At 42.3% G+C, this 23,668-nt stretch overlaps 1 protein-coding gene across 1 annotated transcript in view; it reads right to left on the bottom strand.

Annotated features, from left to right (window-relative positions):
• The window catches only part of thsd4 (thrombospondin type 1 domain containing 4), a 47,609-nt gene extending 24,169 nt beyond the window's left edge, over positions 1-23,440 (bottom strand). The window contains exons 1-7 of the mRNA XM_020592347.1: positions 22,996-23,440; positions 22,276-22,330; positions 21,977-22,046; positions 20,533-20,849; positions 17,060-17,471; positions 16,295-16,397; positions 14,833-14,969 (exon numbers count right to left, since the gene is read on the bottom strand). Coding sequence (XP_020448003.1) covers positions 14,833-14,969; positions 16,295-16,397; positions 17,060-17,471; positions 20,533-20,849; positions 21,977-22,046; positions 22,276-22,304 — 1,068 coding nt within the window. The 5' untranslated portion in view covers positions 22,305-22,330; positions 22,996-23,440. The remainder of the gene's footprint in view (positions 1-14,832; positions 14,970-16,294; positions 16,398-17,059; positions 17,472-20,532; positions 20,850-21,976; positions 22,047-22,275; positions 22,331-22,995) is intronic.
• Positions 23,441-23,668: the final 228 nt, after the last annotated feature.

The following is a 23,668-nucleotide window of genomic DNA, read 5'->3' as shown; positions in this document are numbered from 1 at the left end:
GTGGAGGAGCAGCGGCTCTACTCTGAGCTCCTCCCGAGTGACCGAGCTCCTCACCCTATCTCTAAGGGTGCGCCTGGCCGCCCTGTGGAGGAAGCTCATTTCGGCCGCCTGTATCCGGGATCTTGCCCTTTCGGTCATGACCCAAAGCTCATGACTATAGGTGAGAGTCGGAACGTAGATTGACCAGTAAATCAAGAGCTTTGCCTTACAGCTCAGCTCCTTCTTCACCGTGACGGACCGGTACATCGACTGCATTGCTGCAGAAGCTGCACCGATCTGCCTGTCAATCTCCTGTTCCGTCCTTCCCTCACTCGTGAACAAGACCCCGAGATACTTAAACTCCTCCACTTGAAGCAGGAACTCCCCACCAACCTGAAGGGAACAAGCCACCCTTCTCTGACTGAGAACCATGGCCTCGGACTTGGAGGTGCTGATTCTCGCCCCAGCCGCTTCACACTCAGCTGCAAACTGCCCCAGTGCACTCTGGAGGTCCTGGCTTGATGGAGCCAACAGGACAGCATCATCTGCAAAAGGCAGAGACGAGCTCCTGTGGTCCCCAAACCGGACTCCCTCCGGCCCCTGGCTGCACCTAGAAATTCTGTCCATAAAAATAATGAACAGAACCGGTGACAAAGGGCAGCCTTACTCCTCGAGAGACTCAAAAACATCCCTGAAATTTCTCCTTGGCAGGAAATCCAGTGAACAGTGAGATGTTTTCATGTGTAAAACCACTTCTGATAACACAGGAAAAGAAACAGTCTCAAATTGGTCAAAAATAGCAGAAGGCAAGGGAAGGTCAGCTGGGTCAAGAGAAGTGATACTGGAGAATTGCCTAATGCTAGCTATTTTGTTAATAAAATAATGAAGAAAACCCTTACATAGTTCAACAGCTGCCTCAGGATGAGAGGTAAGATTACATGGGCTAATAACAGAATTAATTGTAGTGAACAAAACTGTGACGATTACTGACCACGATGTTGGAAAGATAGTTCGATTTGGCAGATTTTACCACCTTCTGATAGTCTGACAAGCAGTCCCTGAAATGGAGAAGGGAAACAAAGTTTATCCTTCTTCCATTTACATTCAGCTTTACAACATCTTCGTCTATGTTCCCGAGTTAAGTCATTTAACCAAGGCTCCACTTTCGGCTTAGCCAGTCTACATCGGAGGGGAGCAATGGAATCCAGTATATCCTGGTAGGTGGAGTTTAATAGACTTAATACTTTCTCAGGATCCATCCCACATCAGATTCAAACCAGAATTTTTAAAGCTAGTAGAAAACTCTCCTGCTGTTGAAGAGGTGATTGTACATCTCATACCAGCAGGTTTTTTTTTCATGCCAGCATGAATAGAAGGTATGTCTAACAGTGGCGACACATTAACATTAAATAGCACAGGAAAATGATCAGAGAATCGCGAGTCGCATACTTCAGTAATAAAAACAGGCAGCCCATGGAAGATCACAAGGTCCAGTGTGTGTCTGAGCTCACGAGTAGGGCTGTGCACCGACTGAGTGAGATTAAAAGAGTCAATAACAATTAAAAAGTCTTTAGACAAGGGTCAGCCGGGCAGCATATAAAAATGTTAAAATCACCAAGGATTAAAAGCCTATCAAACTTAGGAGGACAATAAACCACTGCATACAACAGTGGGTGAGAGAGCTATATCACAAACAGCTGTAGTTCAAAACTTGGATAAGTGTCCACTCTTAGCTGCTGACATTGAAAACTGTTTTTAAAAACACATGCCAGGCCACCACCCCTACCTGTCATATGCGGGGAGCTGAGGAAGGAACAATCCAGTGGAAGAAAACAAAAATGCATAATGCTCACCTTCCTTTAACCAAGTCTCAGTCAGCAACACAAAATCCAATTTCCATGATATAAAAAGTCATTTAGAATGAATGTCTTGTTAGCCAGTGATCTAACATTAATCAAACCCATCTGAATCGATAAAACAGACCAATTTACGCCTCTTCTCAGACGTCGTGAAAGTTGGTGATATGGATGAGGGGCCGGGAAATCTAGGCCTATGGGCTGAGGCCAACCACAAATGAAGCCGGGCCAGCGAGTCATACAAGGATGACAACAAAACCAGTTGGGTCCACAGTGACGGTCAAAGGCATTCGCAGAAGCAGAGTGCCAGAGGGCCTTTAGGCAGACAGCCATTCCACTCCTCTTTCCTCATTTTCTAGTATGCTTCCTTTGTGAGCAGACAAAGTAAGAACGACGAAAATATGATGGTATCTTCGGCAGTAATGGTGGGACAGTCTGTATAGACATCTGTATAGATCACGAAATCTCTGTTTAATGATAGTATGCATGTTAGAACAATAATCAATAATAATTGAGTAAGAGTAAGTAAGAGTAAGCGTAAGAGTAAGTATGTCGACACCTGTAATTAGCAGGTATAGTGTAAGCTGACACACACACACACACTTGTACTTCTATCTTTGTGAGGGCACTCACTGACATAGTGCATTTCTTGGGCCCTTCCCCTAACCTTAACCATCAGACCAAAATGCCTAGGCCTGACCCTAATACTTAATCTAAACCTAATTCTAACCTCAACCCTAAAGCCAAGTCTTAGCCCTGTAAAAGGTGCTTCAGACCAAAATGCCTTCACTTTAGAAAATGTCCTCACTATGTAGAAAGTACAAGAACACACACATTATGAAGCAGCATTTACAGTACATACAGGAAGCGGGTAAGCAACAGCAATAATCTCTCCAGGCAAACAAAGCACAGCTGTAGACATGCAGAATGGCTCTTTTCAGCAGTCCATCCATCATGACGAACATACAGACATCGTCTCTTGCTGCTGCCTTTGATCTGGACAGGTTTCATTATAAGAGGAATAGCACCCAGAGGTTGGGAGGGGTGATAATGACTTTTCAGTACACTGCTTCAACAAGCAGGTCAGCCTTGATACAACCATGACACCAGACATCTGATTCTGCAAGTCAACCCACATGTGTTGGAGTCATGCTCTACGGCAGGTAGGCACATGCTCAGAAGGCAGCTAGATTCAGCTCCTGTTCCTATTTTCTGTCATGTTTCCAGCCTCTCTTGGTGTTTGCTGTTTAGCAGTATTTTAAAACCCAACGCACTTTAACAAAACCACAAATGCAAACTATAGCACCCCAGGCATTAACCCACCTGTTATGTTAATTTCTCAGGAACAGCAGTGATGTTCTTTACCTCTCATAGATTATGGTTCAATGAGGATATTCGTTTTTCATAAAAAAATGCATGTTAAAACGTTTTTATGTACATTGGAAAGATCTACATATAAAATACATTATTTTTACATGACCTTGATTTTTAAAAATTCTACTTCACATTTTGAAATCTTTTCTTTTTATGAAGTGATGATAAATTATCATGAGACACCTCTTTTGTTCAGTATCCGAACAGTATCTTTGTAATATAAACATGCAGGGGGAGGTTGCAAATATGTGAAATGAACCATTTTCATTTTATATGTTGATTACACCTATTAAGCCATGCAGAAGAAGTTTCATACCAATAAAATACTTTTTGTAACTATTGTTTTTAGATTTTTTTAACTTTACAACATAACAGGAGGGTTAATCTTCCTTATATTATACTCCATTCGTGCTCACACTGAGGGATCAGAACAAGGATGCAGAATACAAGTCTGCAATTATGTTCACATCTCAAAAGCTATAGTCAGATTTTCCAACAAATGTAAATCCAACATCTCCAAGCAATTGTATTCAACATTTTATGACATACTAATGTGTTAACATAATCAGTAAAAGCTAAAGCAGAAAGTAGAAAGAGAAAACATATGATTTTTGTGCAGCTGGGCTACACATTAGTTAGCAAGGCCAGATGTAGTAGGTCCCAAGATTGATGCCTTAGAGCAATAAATTTGACTTAAGAGTGTTGTGGAGAGAGGAGAATTGATGGATACAGCAGGTCAAGAGGGCATTTGGACTGGAAGTGGCAAGGGAACCTGCTGTTTCTATTTGCCTAATTAAAAATGGCAGCTGATGGTGGATGACAGGCTCTGCAAAATAAGATATAAAAGTGAAAAGAAGCCACCTCTCTTTTTCAGGAACACTGATCACACGGTTATACATTCACATCTGGAAGCTGTAGCCTTGTACAACCTCATACATATTGAATTGTTTTCACTACATTGGGGTGGCAACACAATTGGATTACATTCAGAGGCAACGTTTTGTTTTTAAATTAGCCTACATTTATTAATGGCAGTGCAGTTGCCAGGGGGTTGTTCGGATGGACAGCAAAGTTCCCTTTTAACCGAAGTGTTTCAATAGCCAAACATAACCATTAAAAGTTTAATAAAGCTGTATTATCTACAAGTGGGAAAATATGTTGCCTGTGACCATTTTACCAATATGTTAATACATATGTTAACTTATTTAACAATATATCCTCATTAATAGAAAATGTAATCCAATTCTAATTATGATTCCTAAAAACCTCATTTGCAGTTGAATATTAGCTGTGCATAAATAGAATTTCTAGGACACTGTGTTGCAAACTCCACACTCCTCATTTGTAAAAAAGGTTTTGTGTTTATTTCAAAATACATCCTTGAGACATACAATTGTTTTCACATGATTAAATTGTATCATGATGGTAAATGATGGTGGAATACCCCTAGAATTATTCACTTTGGATGTAGTGTTAAGGAAAAAGTTACATTAGTGTGAGAAGAAAAATGCCTGTAAATTTGAACTGGCTTGCATCCTCTGGACAATTTAAAGCTGTTAAATGTAGAATTAGACAACTCAAGACTGGAGTGGCTGTTTTGGCCTTAACAAGAAGCTTTTGTGAAACACAAAACTGTGACTAACAACACAAGGAACACTGACACCAGATAACTTCTCTGTTAACTAATCTGTTCATTTGTTTAACATCTTTACTCTGTTGGAGGGCTTTTGTTAATAAAGCTGTTAGACACCATTAGATAAGAGTCTTTTCTACAATGTATTTTAATTCCTTTCCCTTTCACACACACCTTTGTTTCTTATCTTATTCGCAGGAGACTGTAAATTCTAGACACCTAGCAAGTGCTGACCACACACGAAGAGCTCCAGATTATTGGTATTCCAAACAAACCTTTGATGCATAAAATTTGCTCAACTGTCTCTTCAACTGACAACCCCCCAGATAACAGTCAATCACTGTCAACAATCATCTGTCAAAGAAAGACCTGTGTGACTGCTGGGTACTAAAAATACAACTGCGTCTGTATAGTATACCTTCATAATTCTGTTTCCAAGACCAGACACTGGGACTCACTGCTCTCTGCCCACACACTGCTGCAGGGCAGTCAGCCCATCTTATCAGCTTTGTATCCGTCAATCATCCGTCCTGTTTAGACTCTATACACAATCACACATACTGAACATGACACTTCATTGTGACGGCACAGTTGACAGTCATGGTAAATGGACTGTATTTTATATAGCGCTTTTCTCACAGTGTGTTGCACTGGCCAAAGCGCTTTACAGAGGATCATATAGGGGAAGACTGGGAGTTGACCCACCAACTGGCTGGTCAAGAGACGACTGCCCTACCTCATGAGCCACAGCCACCATGGTATCATGAGTTAGCATGCGATGTGGGAAATGCATATAATGATGGCATGGCAAGGCTAAACAGTGTCCCACTGACAAAATGGAACAGCATCATAGAATAGCAGATCAGTGGATACAACAGAAGAAAATGTTAATAAACTACAAATACAAATGAAACGTCTTTCACATCGCATTCAACTTTAAAATTTTCCCATTTTGCTCTCTTACACCTTGGTGTAAACATCCTCCATCTGTGCATTGTCTAGTAGCAGTATTTTTAATGGTTAAGACCAAGAGGAAAAGTACATGGTTCTGACAGTGGAAACACTTTCTTTATTTCTGCTGACATCAGTATTTGAAAGTGCTGGCCCAGTTGTTGTGCTGAGCTGCCAGGATATGATCAGGAAACAGAAGTTCAGTAAAGAGCTGAACCATGGCTTACCTTCTGTTCTTCCTGTGGTTCTACATTCCTGTGTGAACCATACCAACATAATTCAGACAATGTATCAGAAAAGGCAGAAATTAATAACTGTCCTGCATACAAACACTATTACTACTTTACACTCATTATACATTTTATGTATTAGGAGTAAACAATTAAGAAAAAAAACAGGCAGACCTGAGAAGAAATACAACTGTTACACAGAGAAAATTATCAGACTGTAAAATGCTGGATATAAACAGAGGAATCACCAGTGTGTTGGAAACACTTTATGGGGAGTCCATTAAATGGAGACACTTTGCTTTTTCACAGCTTGAAGCAGGCCCCACTTACAAGGTTAAATGCTCCCCTAACTCCTGAAGAAATATTTTATGACCTGTAGCAGAGCCCAGCAGAAATGTAGCAGTGTAAACCAAGTGTCTGACCAACAAACCCAGAGCACTCTAGACCACCAAAGCCACAAGGGCTGATGTGGACCAGTGAGAGCCAGTATGGGGACAGCAAGGCTCATCATGATCCAGTTTGGCCAAACTAAGACATTAATCTGTCATCTCCTTCATATCTACCTTCTCAGCTGGCACTAACCTCCAGCTGCAACTCTCATATTCAACCCTCCAGACAGTGGCAAGTGCCTAAATAAGTGTAATTAAGCAGAATACTGTATCTCTACTAGCTCAAGGGCTCTACAGTTGAACCTGGCCTTTGACTTTTTGCAGAAGGGAAGTAGATGAAACACTATATTCCAGGGATAAATTGAGCTTTACATTAAGTTCATATTTTTAATTTATGAAATGTTTTCTTTGCATTACAGAAAACATTATATTTGCAACCCCGGGAGGAATTTTTTGCATTAAAGTGTTTCAAAAAATGACGTCAATATAATTTCTATTCTGTAACGTTTGCAGATAAACTGCTGAGCTCTTAACACAGCTAAGAGACTACAGCTACACTTTGGCATAGCAGTATTTGAACTTATATGAATGTTAACATGCTTACAAAGACAATGTTAAACATATTGCCTTTTAGCAGGTATACTGTTCACCGTTTTGTTTAACATGTTAACATGCTAATTTCATTAATTAGTACCAACGCAAAGTACATCTGAGGCTGATGGACATGCTATTAGTTTTCAGATATAGTCTTACAAACCAAAATACTAGACACATTTAAATTATGATCTGGTGATGGCACTAGATGAAAAGACAAGAGAGTGAAGGACATGAATGTCTTTATAAAATTTCAAGGCACACCATCCAACAGGCCAGTTATTGAGAAGACTCAGTCTCAAAGTAGTGGACTGACTTACTGACCTTCATTTCCAGCCCTACAACAATGGGGGACTCATCATGGTCTGCTACAACCTGCGAGGTATGGGTCGGATGAACAATAGGGGTAACCACGCTAGCATGCTAGTTGGCTACCAGGTTTACTGCCTGCTGACTACAGTGGTGTTTGTGAGCTCACATTACAAGGGTATGTCATAGAATCACACTACGTGTATGACACTTTATCAAAAAACTGATAAAGTGTCAGTTTTATTATGAAATGTTAACTTGCCACAGGTCTTCATTTTGTTTATCATTGTCACTTTTATCCAAAACGGGGACTATCCACACAGTCTCTGTTACTGAGTGATACTTCACATCCTGTGCATCTGTGAGAGGAGCGCAGCCCCTCCCTCATCTAAACAGAGACCAACAGAGAACAATGCAGTGAAGCAAAGTAGGACGGTCCATGTCACATCGTGAGGTTATGCCAAGTTATGCTAAAGGGAAGCATGGGGTGTGTCACTTGTTAGGTTCTGACAGTGGAAATGCAGCTATAAAGTGCAGCTGGAACAAAGGCATCCTTGCTGACAGACTACTGAGCCCTGAACGAGATGTAGCTTCCTGCTAATAGAGCTAGCTTGGTCAGATAATGAGCAGTCACATCGCCGAAAAGTTGGTATTACCTGGATAGATTGAACACATATTCTCAATCTAAGTGGTTACTTAAAAAAATGTCACAATCACAACCACAAAACAATGGCATAATTAGATTAGATTAGATGTAACTTTATTGTCATTACAGTTTAGCATCTAACCAGGAGTGCAATAACAGCAGTGCAGAGTGCACAGTAGCTACAGTATGTACAGTCAGTACCAATTTACTGATAGATATGTACAATTGATATTTACAGTAAGATATGTAGGGTAATACAATATACAACTGACTTAATGGATTTAAGTTACAAGTAATGGATAATGTGCAGTAAACTTATAAAACACTAGTCCAATGGGATGAAATGGAATGAAATAGTGCAGAATAGTAAGATAATAATTTACATGAGTTCAACAGTTCAATGTATGTAAATACTGCAAAGATAAATACACAGTATCTGCATATGTACAGTACAGTGTGCAAATGAATAACAGAGCAGTATTCTGTGAGTATGTTAATTAACAGATCACTTCAGTGTTACAGGTAACAGAAGGGTATTGCATTAGTCCTGGGAGGAGAGATGAGAAGGGGTGAGGTATGTGTAGTGGTATAGAAAAAGGCAGTGGAGGTCAACGGGGGACAGAGTTCAGTAAGGAGACAGCTGTAGGGAAGAAGCTGTTCGTGACTCAACTGGTTTAGGTCCAGAGGCTCCTGAAGTGCCTCCCAGAGGGCAGGAGGTCAAACAGTTTGTGAGCAGGGTGAGAGGAGTCCAAGAGAATGCTGCAAGCACGTCAGAGATGTGAGAGGAGTCCTTGAGAATGCTGCGAACACATCGGAGATAGCGTTCCCTGTGGACACCCTCAAGTGGAAGTGGAGTGGATGTGTTGGGCAGTTTTCACCACCCGCTGCAGCACCTTGTGGTCGGAGACAGAGCAGTTTCCATACCAGACAGTGATACAGTGGTAGAAGTTCACCAGGATGGCTGAAGACAGCTGGTTCTTCTTCAGTGTCCTCAGGAAGAAGAGGCAGTGGTGAGCCTTATTAACCAGGTTGCAGGTGTTGGTGGTCCAGGACAGATCCTCTGAAATCTGGGTCCCCAGGAATTTAAAGCTGGAGACACGTTCAACAACCATCCCGTTAATATAGATGGGGTCGTGTGTGCCTCCTTTCTCCCTCCTGTAGTCCAAAATGAGCTCCTTGGTCTTGTTAGTGTTAAGGAGCAGGTTAGTGTCAGTGGACCATACAGCCAGGTGCTGTACCTCCTCCCTGTGTCATTGTTCTTGCTGATGAGGCCAATCACCATGATGTTGTCTGCAAACTTGATGATGGTGTTGGAGCCATGCACATGCCTGCAGTTGTGAGTGAAAAGGGAGTAGAGGAATGGGCTCAGATCACAGCCCTGTGGTACGCCGGTGTTGAGGATCATAGTGGAGGAGCAGGTGCTGTCTGACCTAACATGCTAAGGCCTGTTGGTCAAAGTCCAGAATCCAGTTGCAGAGGGAGGTGCTGATTCCCAGGCCTCCAAGTTTGGTGTCTATTTTGGAGGGGATGACTTTGTTAAATGCTGAGCTGAAGTCCACGAACAGCATTCTTATGTAAGTACTCCCACTTGGGAGTGCCCAGCAGCACAGCGGCACACTTTGGCCACAAGGGGGACTGATATACAACAGCAATTCCAGCACTCACAATAGTGAATAAACTCTTACAATAGTCTTATGATTATGACACAGTGACACCCTCTAAACTATCAACCTGCTAATGACACCTGCTAATGAAATTATGATATGGATCAGCACTAAAATATAATCATACCCTACCTCTCCAAAAAATGTAATCAAAATCTATTCATTACTTTTTCAGTTATGCTGCTAACAAACAAACACGCTCTTAGCAGAGGCAATTACATAAAATTCAATAAATTCAGGGAACAGCTTGCATTATATTACAGTTGTGGTCTTTGGAAATGTAACTGTTTAAACAACATATTTGCATCATAAAATACTATTTTGGTGGGCAGATTAGTTAGCTTTATCTAGTGTAAGTGTTGGATGATTGGGAGTTCCCACAACGAACAAAAGGTTATCCTACAGGACAATGCTCTGCCAATGAAAAGAAGGTTTCTGAAACACCATTACTCAGCTTTTAAGGGATGGTTGATCAGTCCACAACTTTGGTCCAAGCTGAAATATCAACAGCTATAAGATGGACTGCCACAAAATTCTGTACATGTAGTCCAAAGGACAAATCCAGCTGATGTTGATGTTTCCCTGATTTTTTTCATGTGGTGTCACTAGCAGGTTGATAGTTTAGAGGGTGTCACTGTGTCAGATTCAAAAATGTGAGATGGAGGTCTGTGGTGGCACCAGGGTCAAGGGTCATTGTCAACCCCGAGCCAAAAGATAACCAGTCTCTGTCTCCCTGCCACGTTATTCTTTGGACAGGACTCCATCACCTTACACACCCTGATTGATTCTGGAGCTGACTATAGCTTCATCGATGAGGATCTAGCCGCCCAGCTCAACCTGCCTCTAAAACCACTCAATCGTCCGCTGGTGGCCAACGCCCTAGACGGCCAACTCCTCGCACGAGTTACTCAGCAGACGCACCCGGTCACACTCATCCTGTCGGGGAATCAATGTGAACAGTTTCGCCTTATTGTCCTGAACTCCCCTAATTCACCTCTCGTCCTAAGCTACACCTGTTTAAAACGCCACAACCCACAAATAGACTGGGCTGCTGGGGTGTGGTCAAATGGAGCCTGCTCTGTCCTTCCACCTGGCTTGGATCTGCCCAGCTTCCCTTGGGGAGCTCACCACCTGCCCCAGTGCCTGAGCCCCCTGACCTGACCAAGGTGCCCCAGACCTATGATGACCTAGAGGAGGTGTTGCCCCATCAACCTCCTCCCCAGAGCTCCTCTGCCCTCCAGCAAGCTGTACAGTATCTCCAGGCCGGAACAACAGGCCATGGAGACCCACATTAGGAACTCCCTCCAGGCAGGAATAATCCACCCTTCTTCTTCACCTCTGGGGGCTGGATTTTATTTTGTGGGGAAAAAGGATGGGACCCTTCACCTGTGCAAGGCACCAGTGCAAGGCACCAGGAGTGGATGAGATTCACCCTGAGATGCTGAAGGCCTTGGTCATAGTTGGACACACCGAGGGGGATAAATATCTCCGACTTAACACCAGTCAGTCAGAACTGATGAAGCCTCTTGGATGAGAGGTGAAACGTCTTCGATCTAGAAATCCAAGTCCAGTTGATTTCCAAGGTTATTTTGGTTGCTGTTTACCTTCAATGATGCATGGAGAATGGGGACAGTGCCTGGGGACTTGGCAGACTGGGGTGGAGATTGCCATATGTAAAAAAAGGGGACCAGATAGAGTGCTCCATTGCGGTATCATACTACTCAGCCTCAGGGTACTGGAAAGGAGGCTCCAACCAATTGTTGAACCTTGGACGGTTCAGGAGGAACAAACAGATTCCATCCAGGTCATGGAACTCTTTTCCTTTACAAGGTTATTGGAGGGATCCTGGGATCCCTCCAGTAACCATGTGTTTTGTAAGCTTGGTGAAGGCCTCCCGAAGTACTCCTCTTGTCGGGAGTACTTCGGGAGTATAGGACACCGGGACTGTTGGTATGAGCCCCCGGGTCCCTGAATAACCAAAGTGAGAGTTGTGTCCGTATACTCAGAAGAGGTCAAACACTTTCCCAGTTGGTGTTGGCCTTCATCATGGTTGTTTCTTGTCACTGATCCTGTTAGTGATTTTCATGGATAGGCTCTCAAGGTACAGCTGGGGGTAGAAGAGTGTCCTATTTGGGGACCTTAGAATTGCATATCTGCTATTTACTGATGATGTGGTTTTGTTGGCTTCATCAGACCATGACCTCCAGCGTGCACTGGGGTCATTTGCACCTGAGTGTGAAGCAGCGGGGATGAGAGTTACCACCTCCAATCTGATGCCATTGTGCTCTGCTGGAAAGCAGTAGACTGCTCCCTCTGGGCTGGGAGTGAATTGCTGCCCCAAGTGAAGGAGTTTAAATATCTCATGGTCTTATTCATGAGCAAGGATAAAATCAAGCGTGAGATTGACAGGTGGATAGAGGCAGCATCAACAGTAATGCAGATGTTGTCCCAGACAGTTGTGGTGAAGAAGGAGCTGAGCCGAAAGGCAAAACTCCCAATTTACCATTCAGTCTGCGCTCCAAACCTTCATCTCTAGTCATGAGCTGTGGGTAATGACCAAAAGAACAAGATTGCGAATACAAGTGGCCGAAATTAGTTTTCTTTGCAGGGTGGCCAGACATACCCTTAGAGATATGGTGTGGAGTTTGGACATCCGGAAGGGACATGGTGTAGAAGCGCTACTCCTTCACATCAAAAGGAGCCAGTTGAGGTGGTTTGGGCATCTTATCAGGACACCTCCAGGGTGCCTCCCTTTTCAGGTTTTCAGGGCACATCCAACTGGTGGGACATCCAGGGGCAGACTGAGAAAATACTGGAAAGAATATATCTCGTCTGGCCTGGGAATGTCTCGGAATCCCATCTGAGGAGCTGGAACACATTGCCGGGGAGAGGGACATTTGGACTACCTCACTGAACCTGCTGCCACCGTGATGCGATCCCGGATAAACAGATGATAATAGATGGATGGATGGAAAATCTTGTAGCATGTGAAATTTAAGTGTGCACAAAGGTGTGTGTCACTATAAAGGTGTAAGTCCACTGTCACAGAATATTTATGGCCTTAACAAACACTCCTGCAAACATACAATGGCGCAAAGCTCCTCGGTCCATAACAAACACAGCAGGTGTACTTTGACTTTACAGGACTTGAGGGTGTGTCTACATAACAGAACAATCAACAATCCCTAATTTTACTGTATAAAAGTCAATAAAACAAGAACCTAAAATAATTGTAACACTACATGGCAAGTGTCTAACTCAAAAGGTGTTATATACCCAGTAAAAAATACTGGGTATATGAGATCTAGTGAATGCTAATAATTGTAACACTACATGGCAAGTGTTTAACTCAAAAGGTGTTATATACCCGGTAAAAAATAGCGAGTATATGAGATCTAGTGTATGCCTATTCCTGGTAGGCTAGTGGTTAAGGCGCAGTGCTCTCACTGCTGCGGCCCGAGTTTGAATCAGGGTTGCGTCAGGAAGGGCATCCGGTGTAAAACATGTGCCAAATGTCAACATGCAAGTCGTCAGTATGATGATTAGCTGCGGTGACCCCTAAATGGGAAAAGCCGACAGTGACTTTCTTCTACAGTATCTGAGACTTGTGTATATCACTTTGTGGCAAAGGCACACATGTTTCATTTGGAAGTAGGATGTTCAAATAACTATTTGTACAAATGGCAGACATTCAACATAATGATTTTTCCTCCATACATAGCTGGACAAATAGTGCATTCTTTGGCAATGTCAACAATGTGTTTTGGGCTTCTAGAAGATGACAGTATCTCTGTGCTATGTAAGGACAGGCTCTGACCTGCTAGTTTCACTCTGTTGGAATAATTAAATGGAAATTATTTTATGGTTTGGCTCTGATCTGAATCACAGGCATCAAAGTCCCTGGCAAAGCTCCAGGTTGAACTTGCTGCAGTATATCAGTAACAGTGCCTTGGGGACAGTGGACACCAGTTTGTACAGTAGCGTGTGTGAGATACCTACTGATCCACATAGTGTTTTAATTCAAAGGGCTTCAATAAACTACTGTTTAGTTTATTGCACTTTAGTTTTACGTTGTTTACATTTTTACCTTAGCCAACAAAAATAAATTACAGTTTCCATTATTAATGATAATTCAACCCTACCCATGTGAATGATCACCGTGTCTTGTCTATTAATAATAGAAATGTGCTCAAGGGCAAAAATAATTGATCAGGGGTTTTTCTATGTTAGTTAAATCTTAATGTTGCAAATATGGTCGCTGGATTACACCATATGGGAAATACACAGATTTGACAGAGCAGGGTCAGCATTACCAACTGGAAATGAGCTCCTACTTTGACATACAGTTAAACCCAGATCAAAATAATGTTTAAGTGAATCCAGCACATTAAATCCATAGTCAGCCATAAGCAGGCTCACATAGGATCTTATGTCTCTGCAGCTCTCACAACTGTGTTTTCATAGTGCGTATTAAATACAGGGTAACAAGAAGAAATATGCAACTATGCCCTACATCGGACTTCACTCCTCCACATCACTAAGGAAGAACTTACTCTAACGCTGTGCTGCCCTCTGCTGGTCACAGCCATCACTATGTCAGACCCGGTTTTTACTGTATATACTTTTTAGAATCATGTAATGTGTACTTAAACATGACTGGTTAAGATTACACCTTCAGTCTGGGTTAGTGTTAGGACAATGTCATGGTTTATTGTAATTATTCAGTAGAGTGACCCAATAGAGAAATCACTCATGTTTAAACATGAGCCATGTTCAAAAATAGCAGCAAATAAAGTGCATTTGTATCACCTGCTCATTTATGATGCCCACTATTAATTTTGATAATTAATTCTCTATCTAATGCAAATTTGGCTGGCAATTACAGTATAATTTCTGCATCCTTTATGCCTTTTTGTTTAATGAACTTTGTTAGAGAAGATATTAGAACATGTGCCTCTTATTTTCAGGTGGTCACAAACACTCCACTACTTTTTGCCTAAAAGGCTTCTGGCTCAAATCCCCAAGTTAACAAAGCTTGTAGCTTAATAGGTCCTTGGCAGCCATCAGCCTCAATGAAGCTGTGTAGTGACCAAATGAATTAGTTAAAAACACTCTCACAAAAACTACACAAAACTGCATGAGCACTTACAGTAGCATGATCACCTCTCTTGAATAATTTTCTTGCCGAAATTTAAAAAAAGGCCTACCGTACACTTTCCCGCCACACAGAGTAAGGTATCATTCTGTCCACAAGGCGTCCCATCAATCACCCTGTCTGACTGTCGCACGTAAAACCTGAACCCAATGGCCCGGCAGTTGAGTTCACAACGCTGATCCCCAGGAACTGAGAGGAAATTTAAAAGATTGTTACATGTATCCATGTCTTTTTGTCAACACGTTGGCTTCAAGGATGCAGTGGTAAAACATAGGAGAGTAACAGATTAATGTAAAAGACAATAAAACATATATGATGGACAGCACATAGGTAAATGATTTTTACATGTGGCGTATAAATGTTTCCATACTGCACATTCTTCTTATGTCTAAATAAGAGTAATTTCACATGACAAATTAAAATGACATATTTAGGAGTTATGTTATGTGACATATGAAAAAAGCTGAACACTGTAAAAAGACATGTTTGTGCTGTAGAAGAAAATAAAACATTCAAGCACAGGCTGTTAATTAATGAAAAAAAAGAAAAGAATTTCCCAAAAGGTTAGCAATCACTTCCTGCAGGCCACAAAGCAAAATTATATTGCCTTACAGTACTAATACAACCAATACGCAGGCCTGCTTGTGTCTTATCCTCTGGCTGTTTTCTGTCAGGCACAAATCATAATTAGCGCTCAGATTTCAACAGAAGTCCCTGTTTTGTCTCATGACAGAAAACAGTATCTTGATCCCTTGCCTTTCAGTTTTGTTCAGGTGCTTTATTAATTAGGTGCACTATAAGCCAAAAATACAGGTATTACTTAAACAGATGTACAAGAGTATGTTGAAGCATTATTCAAGATGGGTGTCTGATTATACAGATTTATTCATTTACCTGGAGTTATTGAATCTTTACATATGCTTTACCCATCAGTCAGACTCAAACTCAAATTACACATCAGTTTAACAAGATATTATTATTTCCATTGGTGTTGTCACATATTGGCCGTTGCCTGGATACAGTTGATTTATCTGTGAGCCTATATACAGGTGACATACTGTATGTATTGAAGGCCTTACATCACAACACACCTTAGTTTATATAGTTCATAGCACCTAAAGACATGACTGTGAAAATGTGATGAACTGTGAAATGTGTGTGTACTTAAAATTGTAGAGTCCTTTTTACACTAGGTCAAAATACATTTTCTCATCAGCCTCTGCTGTACTCTGTGTTAAATGCTAATTAGCCAATGTTTGTGTTCTAGTACACTAAACTAAGATGGTAGATATTACTTGCTAAACATAAGCATGTTACTACTGTATTTTCATTGTGAGTATGCTAGCAGAGGTTAACAGCAATTTTTTTCATTAAACTATTTACCATAATTTAGAGATTTTAATATAAACATTTTTGCTACAACTTGAGGTGCTTATTTGTTAATTTGAACTCTCCATTAGCTGTATTGTGTACAATACACACATACATAAATTCATACAGTACACACAACCTACCCTCGTTGAAAGGCTCCCATTCGTACAGTCTGCCCATGAAAGGTTGGTTGTTGTAAGAAGAGCACTGAACAACCCTGATGTGTAGGCTGGATTGGGGACAGGCCTGGGGATGGACCAGACACATCCATACACACATACAGTTATTGTCCATGAAGACACAAGTTTCAACAGGTAAATCCTTCTGTAACTGCAGCAAGCTCATCATTAACACTGTCCTGCTCTGTAGCCACTGACCGAGAGCTGGAGTAAATCTCTTCTAACTGTTTAAGTCTCCGCTTGTTGCTGATTCTTTCTTGTCAAATTAGATTCCATTATTTATAAAGGCTCATTGGTGAAACCTAACCTCCCTGTCATCTCTCCATATCACCTTTGTCTAAACAAGCCCCTGGTCTGCATTGCTTTGCATGAATATATGTTTCACCACACACCAGAGACAATATACAAAACCAGACACCACTGAAATTTATTCATTTTAATTTCTATAGCCTGTCTTCTTCTAACATTTCTTACATTTTTGTGGATTTTATATAAAGTATAAATTCTTATCAATAATAGTTCACATTTTCCTCAGTGCAGCAATAAACCTTAATGCACTATTGTATAAAACCCCTTACTGTATAAAGACTCTTTTTTTCCACCAACATAAAAGTAATAAAGAAATCAGTGTAATAAGCAAAATCAGTTATGTGATTGGGCCTCAACGAAACCTTGAAATGCCTATCACTAGCCAACATACTGCTAATAAGATAACAGAAGACTGCATACCTCACTGCTGCAGATCCTGTAGTGAGCATGCTGTCCTGAACAGAAGGAAGAAGGTAAGGGGTTGTAGGGTCTCTCTTGGTGCTGCTGGGGTCCAGAGGTCTGGTCACCTGATTGTGGTTCCTGATGGTTCTCAGCCTGGTTGGCTGAACCGGGCTGGTAGAGGGGGGCCCAGACATTATTTTTGGGCGGCTGGGCTCTGGGATTAATGTAGCGATGGTTGATGTTAGAAGGGTCCTGATTCTTTGACCTGCGGGCACCTCTAGAGGTGTGGTGGCGGGCACCAGTTGCAGGAGAGCGAGTCCGTTTGTGGGAACGAGTCATCCCAGTGCTCTGCCGTGTATCTGTCTGCACTGGAGCAACATAAGGATCTCTGCCATACCCGTATCTCCCTGGCATGATGTGAGTAACTCTCCTGAAGACAAACATGAGAACATAACCAATTAAACCAATGACACTGTGTACTAGTTATCATCTGACCACCATTTCTACACCTACATGTGTCTCTGCTATCATCTCTCTAACTATGGAAAATACTGTCTACCTACCCAATTAAAACCAACCACAGAATATATAACAGATGCCACCCAGTATATTTGGATCGATTTCTTTTTTTAAATTGGGGATGTTTTAGCTAAATGTCCTCTTTGACTGAGGAAACTGTTAAGGCACTTAATCTAAAGAAGAACTTTTGGGACGCACCAGGATCCCAGTAGCAGAATTCAGGAAGCTTTTCTTGTTATTTGGCTCCTTAGATTCCAACTCAAACAACCCTCCCATTACTCAACTGTCATTGCTATTTGTTTAAAGGCGAGAACAGCAGGAAGGAATTCACAAAGCTGCCCAGCACAAGCCAAGCTTTTGACTCCATCTATAAAAGACTAGCTCCCCAGCGTAAGGCAGTCAGATGGTCCACAGTGATGGCTCGAAAGAGTCACTTTCAGACCAGGCTGCTCAGCATGCAGCACCGCAGTACAGGCTCTTTATGGACTTGAAATTTTCAACAAAGACAAGAGCTAAAATGCTGAATGTTCTTCACTGAACACCATGATAGTAAAATTAGTTATATTTGTCTTTTGTTTTACAATATAAAATATAATCTTTAGTTCCATTGAACCTAGTGGCAAAGTAGTTCATACATATTTGCAGTGTAGCTTGCTACTTAGGAGCCACAAAGTAAAAGGGAAAACCAGTGTCAGGGTGGCATGGTGGAACAGCAGTTAGCATTGTTGCCTCGACCCGGGGCCCTTTCTGTACAGAGCTTGCATGTTCTCCCTGTGCCTGCATGGGTTCTTTCCGGGTACTCTGGCTTCCTCCCACAGTCTAAAGAGCTTAGGTTGATTGGCGACTAAATTGCTCGTGGGAATGAGTGTGAGCATGTGTGGTTGCCTGTCTATATGTGTCGGCCCTGTGATAGACTAGCGGCCTGTCCAGGGTGTACCCCACCCTTGTTAGGATAAGCAGTATAGATAATGGATGGATAGATGAAACCAGCGTCATTAATCAGATGTTAGGGTCTGGATCAGATTTAATTTTTGAATACCTCTAGTGGTAATAATCACCTTTATTGGGCCAAGTATGTTACACACAAGGAATTTGTTTCCGGTACAGAACTGAGGCAGCTATCTGCAGCACTAACTCAGCCAATGGCTCTAACCATCAGGGGCAAATTGGGGGTTCAGTATCTTGCCCAAGGACACTTTGACATGTGGACTGCAGGCACTGAGATTCGAACCTCCGACCCTCCGGATGGGAGACGACTGCTCTACCCACCCGGTGGTGACTCTGTTAGATTAGGCAATGAAAGAGTCATAAATTCATAAAAAGTCATACATTCTTGCTGTGCCTTGATCAAGAGACATGGCAGAGTGCACTTTGGACAGTCAAACTAACCAACAGCTGTCTTACTGTTATGTCCACAGCCGGTGCCTCTGGTTCATCCACTCCCCCAGCCAGCTCTACCAGCACCTCCGCCCCCTTAGCGGGCACCTCCATTCACTCATGTGGTAACCAATGGACTGGTAGATGAAGCACAGCTGTGTCCAATCTATCCTACCTTCACCCCTCTGCTGTCCTCCTTATTCAGTGAGGCAACATCCACCTGCACTACCTGCATTGTCAACATTCACCTCTTGTCAGTTGTTATCGTCCCCAGCAAGACACCTCCTCCTGCAGACCCGCTGCTGTGACTGATCTTCACCCCTGCTGCATCTGTAACTTCCTGCCTTCCTTACACTCCCTGCTCCACCGACCTGCGTATTCATCAGCTGGGCTCCTCGTGCGGTAACTCCCCTCCTCTTACCTTGATTCTCCCTCGTTCTCTCCAGACGCCCAGTTAACTCTGAACTGATCACCAGTTGAGCTAAGCTGTGCTTTCTTTGTCTCAACTGTAAAATAAACCAGTATCTTGGCTACGCCTTTGTGTGGTGCCATCTGAGTCCCTCTCCGTACAGAGCTCATTCAATAACAGTTTCAGGACTTATGTGAGGTACATACATATACAGTAGGTGATCAATAAGGTACCAGGGACCAGCTTCACTGTACCATCCGACAGAATCAACAGTGAATGCTTATGTAGGTAAAAAAAAATTGTTTTATGAATTACTGTAAAGTGAACCTGGAACAGTTAAGTTAGCAGTCTGTTTTTCAATTCCCAGTTGGAAGAAAGTGGTTGAGTCTACATATATAGTGTACAGGATGATGCTCCAGCCACCGGTGTTACTTGACAAAAAACACTCCTGACCTGAGAGTGAGAGTCAGATGGTTACACGTTCAGTAAAATAAAATGAAACATGAATCCTCTTTCACTTTGCCATGTTTACTGTGCTCCCATGAGTAATAACATGTCATAGTCAAACTAGGCAAAAAGAGGGTTTTTTGACATCCTACTCTTGTTAGTGGAACAATGTGAGGTGTACCAAAGTCTACATTGGTTGTATTCCACTACACAATGCTACAGGGGAAAAATATTGCAACTGATTCTGACTCACACTTCTTTGAAGGATAAGGTCGATCATTTTCTATATTAACAGTTTTTTCAACACTCCCCATACAAAGACTAAAACCAACAATGATTTGCTTCTAGTCATGAATAATATCTGTGAGCCTGTCAATCCTGGATTACTTTATTCATCTGTGCCATAAGGAAATACCACTTCATTTAGAGGTCTATGACACAGATGAATAAAGTAATGAAGTTCTGACAGATTGAAAGTCATTAATTATAAGGCATCTTATATTTGGTTATAGTGTCTGTATGGGGAGTGTCTAATGTACTGGTATACTAATATAGAAAATGACCATTCTTATCCTTTAATGCTCACCAAACCAGTCATTGACCCCTCGTCACCTGTTGGTTCTTGCAGTCTTGTCCATGCTTTTATTGCCCGTTTCTCACACATCTGAATCCTGACACACTGTCTATTCAAGTTCTAAGCAAAGTGATTTCAAAACTATCACCATGAGTGAAGCAGTACCTTTGTCCACTAGGCTGAGGCTCCCTCCTTAGCTGACCACGACGGCTGCTGTTGGAGGGCCTGCCTGAGTTGTGTCGCCGAGGAACTGCTGGCTTCAGGGCTGAAATGACATGGCCCGGTTGCTGGGGGTGAACACCACCTCTTCTAGAGGGGTAATGGGATGGAGTGTAAACAGGCAGACAGGGCCTGCTCTGCCCTTGTACCCCTTTTCCACAGGTCCGGGAGCAGGCTGACCAGGGCCCCCATGCACCCCAGGAACCCTGAATTTCTCCCTGCTCTCCCCTGATCTCCTGATGGGGCTCTGCCCTCTGAGGAACCTGTATAAATACAAAACAGCTATGATTAGCAACTCCACAAGCACAAAGAAACAGGACAGTGTAATAAGATGAGGTTGCCAAGGACTGATGGAAAACCCCCATCAATAAGACTTTAATGTCACCAATATAAAAGCTCAAGTCAGTGACCTCATCTCATCAACATGACTGTCCTGCTTCTCCGTCTCCCACCACTGACCATGAAACAGACCTCTGTTCACAGATATAAAGGCCTGATTTCACTGTTTAGTGGGTGTCTGTCACTGACCTATCCCGTTGGCTACCTCCATTTCTCACTGTTGACTCTATCCCTCTGTGCAGTTCTGCCAGGAACGTATTAGCAGCAATCACTGCACTCTCTGTTTGAGGAATCTGCCAGCAGGTATCCTGTGCCAAGCCAGCTTTATCCGTGGAGCTGTGTAGAAATCCTGCTCTTTAAAGAGCATTTTGTCTCTATTCACAACAACCTCTCTGGCTTTTGACTTTTAGTGGTTTGAATACAGAGCAGTCAGGAGAATTGGCAGGAAGCTCTTCTGCTGTCCATCAGCCTGTGCAGCTTTTCAGACCTCAGACCTCCCCCCATCTCCTCTGCCCTGCTTCAGTCTTTGTAACTCAAAGCCACTGCCATTTCCTGGGTCAGCCATAGGTCACACAGCTGGACTGTAGGTGGAAACACATGGAGCTGACTTGCAGCAACCCCATGCAAACTGACTGGATACACAATCAGACAGTCAGCTTCATACACTTAGTGCACCTAATAGTTTCTTCCAAATGGATCCTGTCGCTCCAAAGTTCAAAAGGTTATTGCTGACAGCTGACATATTGCAAACACAACTTTTCACTCTCTCTCATTACAGCATAACAGATTAGCACCCAGATCAGGTTCACTGTTTACACATATGGTACAGGAGAAGGTGCAAAGTCTATAACTTGGGTGGCATTTGGCTTTGGAGATGAGCGCTCCACTTGTCTGTGCCAATCATGTGATTGACTGATAGAAGAAACATAAACAAAACAATCCTAAAAATATTTTAGGGAGGTCTGTGATCATGAGAGTGAGGATATCAGATAGACCACACATGTTTGAACAGTTTTCCAGCAGTACCACCTACTATGTAACTGCTGCTCACCTTCCTGTGGTCTGTTGTGTGTTGGCAGACCAGGGGGCCTGACCAAAGCAACACCAGCAGCATAGAGGCACTGTAACACACACAGAACAACATACAGAAGTGGTTACTGCTGATAGTTTTACTAAAATGGCATTGATGATGAAGTAATACTGTTCTGATGCTAGATTTCTGGTTAGTCATGAGAATGGGCCAGTCACATAAAAGTAGAAACACAGACATTCATTAACATTTAAATATTAATAAATGCATAAGATATTAAAGAAATATGTAATTCATAATTACAATCACAGTGATATTACCTGACAGTCCAGACACAGGCTCTCTGCATAGCGGATGGATTTTTACAGGCCAACACTGAAATGTAAGAAGAGAAGTTTATATAAACAATTACTGTCTGTGTGGCCACAGTCCAGAGGCACTGAGAACTCACCTAAACTCTGTCTAATCACTGTCCAGACACAGACAAAACTGTGGATTTCACTCAGTTTTTCTCATATTTTGTTATATAAATTCTCTAGATGAGTGACTAATCTTAAAAATATAAATCATACAACTTTAGCTGTAGCTGTTCTTGTGTGCCATAAATATCCCTTGAATGTCAAAATCCTGCCACAACATGACTCTGCCCGACAATCCCTCAGGCCATAAAAATTAAATGACTTCTACCTACTTGACCATGTGAGATGACCTCTGACCTCTCAGGCTCCTAATAAGACCCCCCCCACACACACACATACAACTGATCTGAGGTTCAATTAAGGAAGAACTTTCACCCCTCATCCCAACTCAGCCTACTTTGCACCTTGTCTAAATTAAGTTAAACTAGACAGGATAGTAAAAAAAATCTTGCAAACTTGAAAGTGTCCAAACCAGGAGAAAAACTATAGGGACTACAGGGTACACACAACTCTGTATAAATATTCACATTAAAGTAAAAGTAATCATTTATTATATTATTGTTGTTGCAGTGAAATTACCAAGAATAACAGCCCACATATCGCTCTGGCAACGTACAGTACCTGGAGGTTACTGATGCGGTTATGGTGAAGTTTTTGCTACTTCACTGAACTTTCTAAGTCGTCTATCCTCTGATCAGAATCCAAACGCAGGTATCCTCATTGTCGAAACATTTATTCAGGTGGAGTTATGGAGGTTTCCCCAGAACCTTGGTGCTAAGCCTCGTAAGTCAGTGAATCCATATCCAAAGTTGTCAGTTAAATCCTGGCGCAAGGGAAACTCTGGACCTTGGTTACATGATGGTGATTGCGGCGGGTCTGTTTTAGCGCACAGACGTAGAATGACACAACACTGGAAGCCAAAACAACAAATAGAAAACAACCTCTTTTGCGCTCTGTCGCAACTTACTCTCTTTGTGTGCGTAGGTGAGTGGGTGGGTGGCATGTAAATGTGTACGTATGTATCTCCTCCTTTCCAGCGTGTGAGTGGCACGCTCGGATATGTTTGCGTATGGAAGAGGGCTTGAGAGAATGCAGCGGTTTAACAAACGATCAGTCCCAGTAGTTCAGTGACACCAGATGTCTAAATTGGAGCCACAAACAGGTAAATGATTTCATTTATTATCTAAAGTGAAGCTAAAGCTCCAAATTGCAGACAGATGTTCTGGACACAACAGGCACAAGCACGTGACTTTTTAGCATTTCATAAACAGAAGTGTGACATCTGTTAAATGCA

The sequence above is a fragment of the Monopterus albus genome, unplaced genomic scaffold (genome assembly GCF_001952655.1).
Source record: "Monopterus albus unplaced genomic scaffold, M_albus_1.0 scaffold17.1, whole genome shotgun sequence".
In the NCBI taxonomy this organism is placed as follows: domain Eukaryota; kingdom Metazoa; phylum Chordata; class Actinopteri; order Synbranchiformes; family Synbranchidae; genus Monopterus; species Monopterus albus.
The sequence above is the reverse complement of the archived record's forward strand: the minus strand, read 5'-3'. Positions and strand labels throughout refer to the sequence as shown.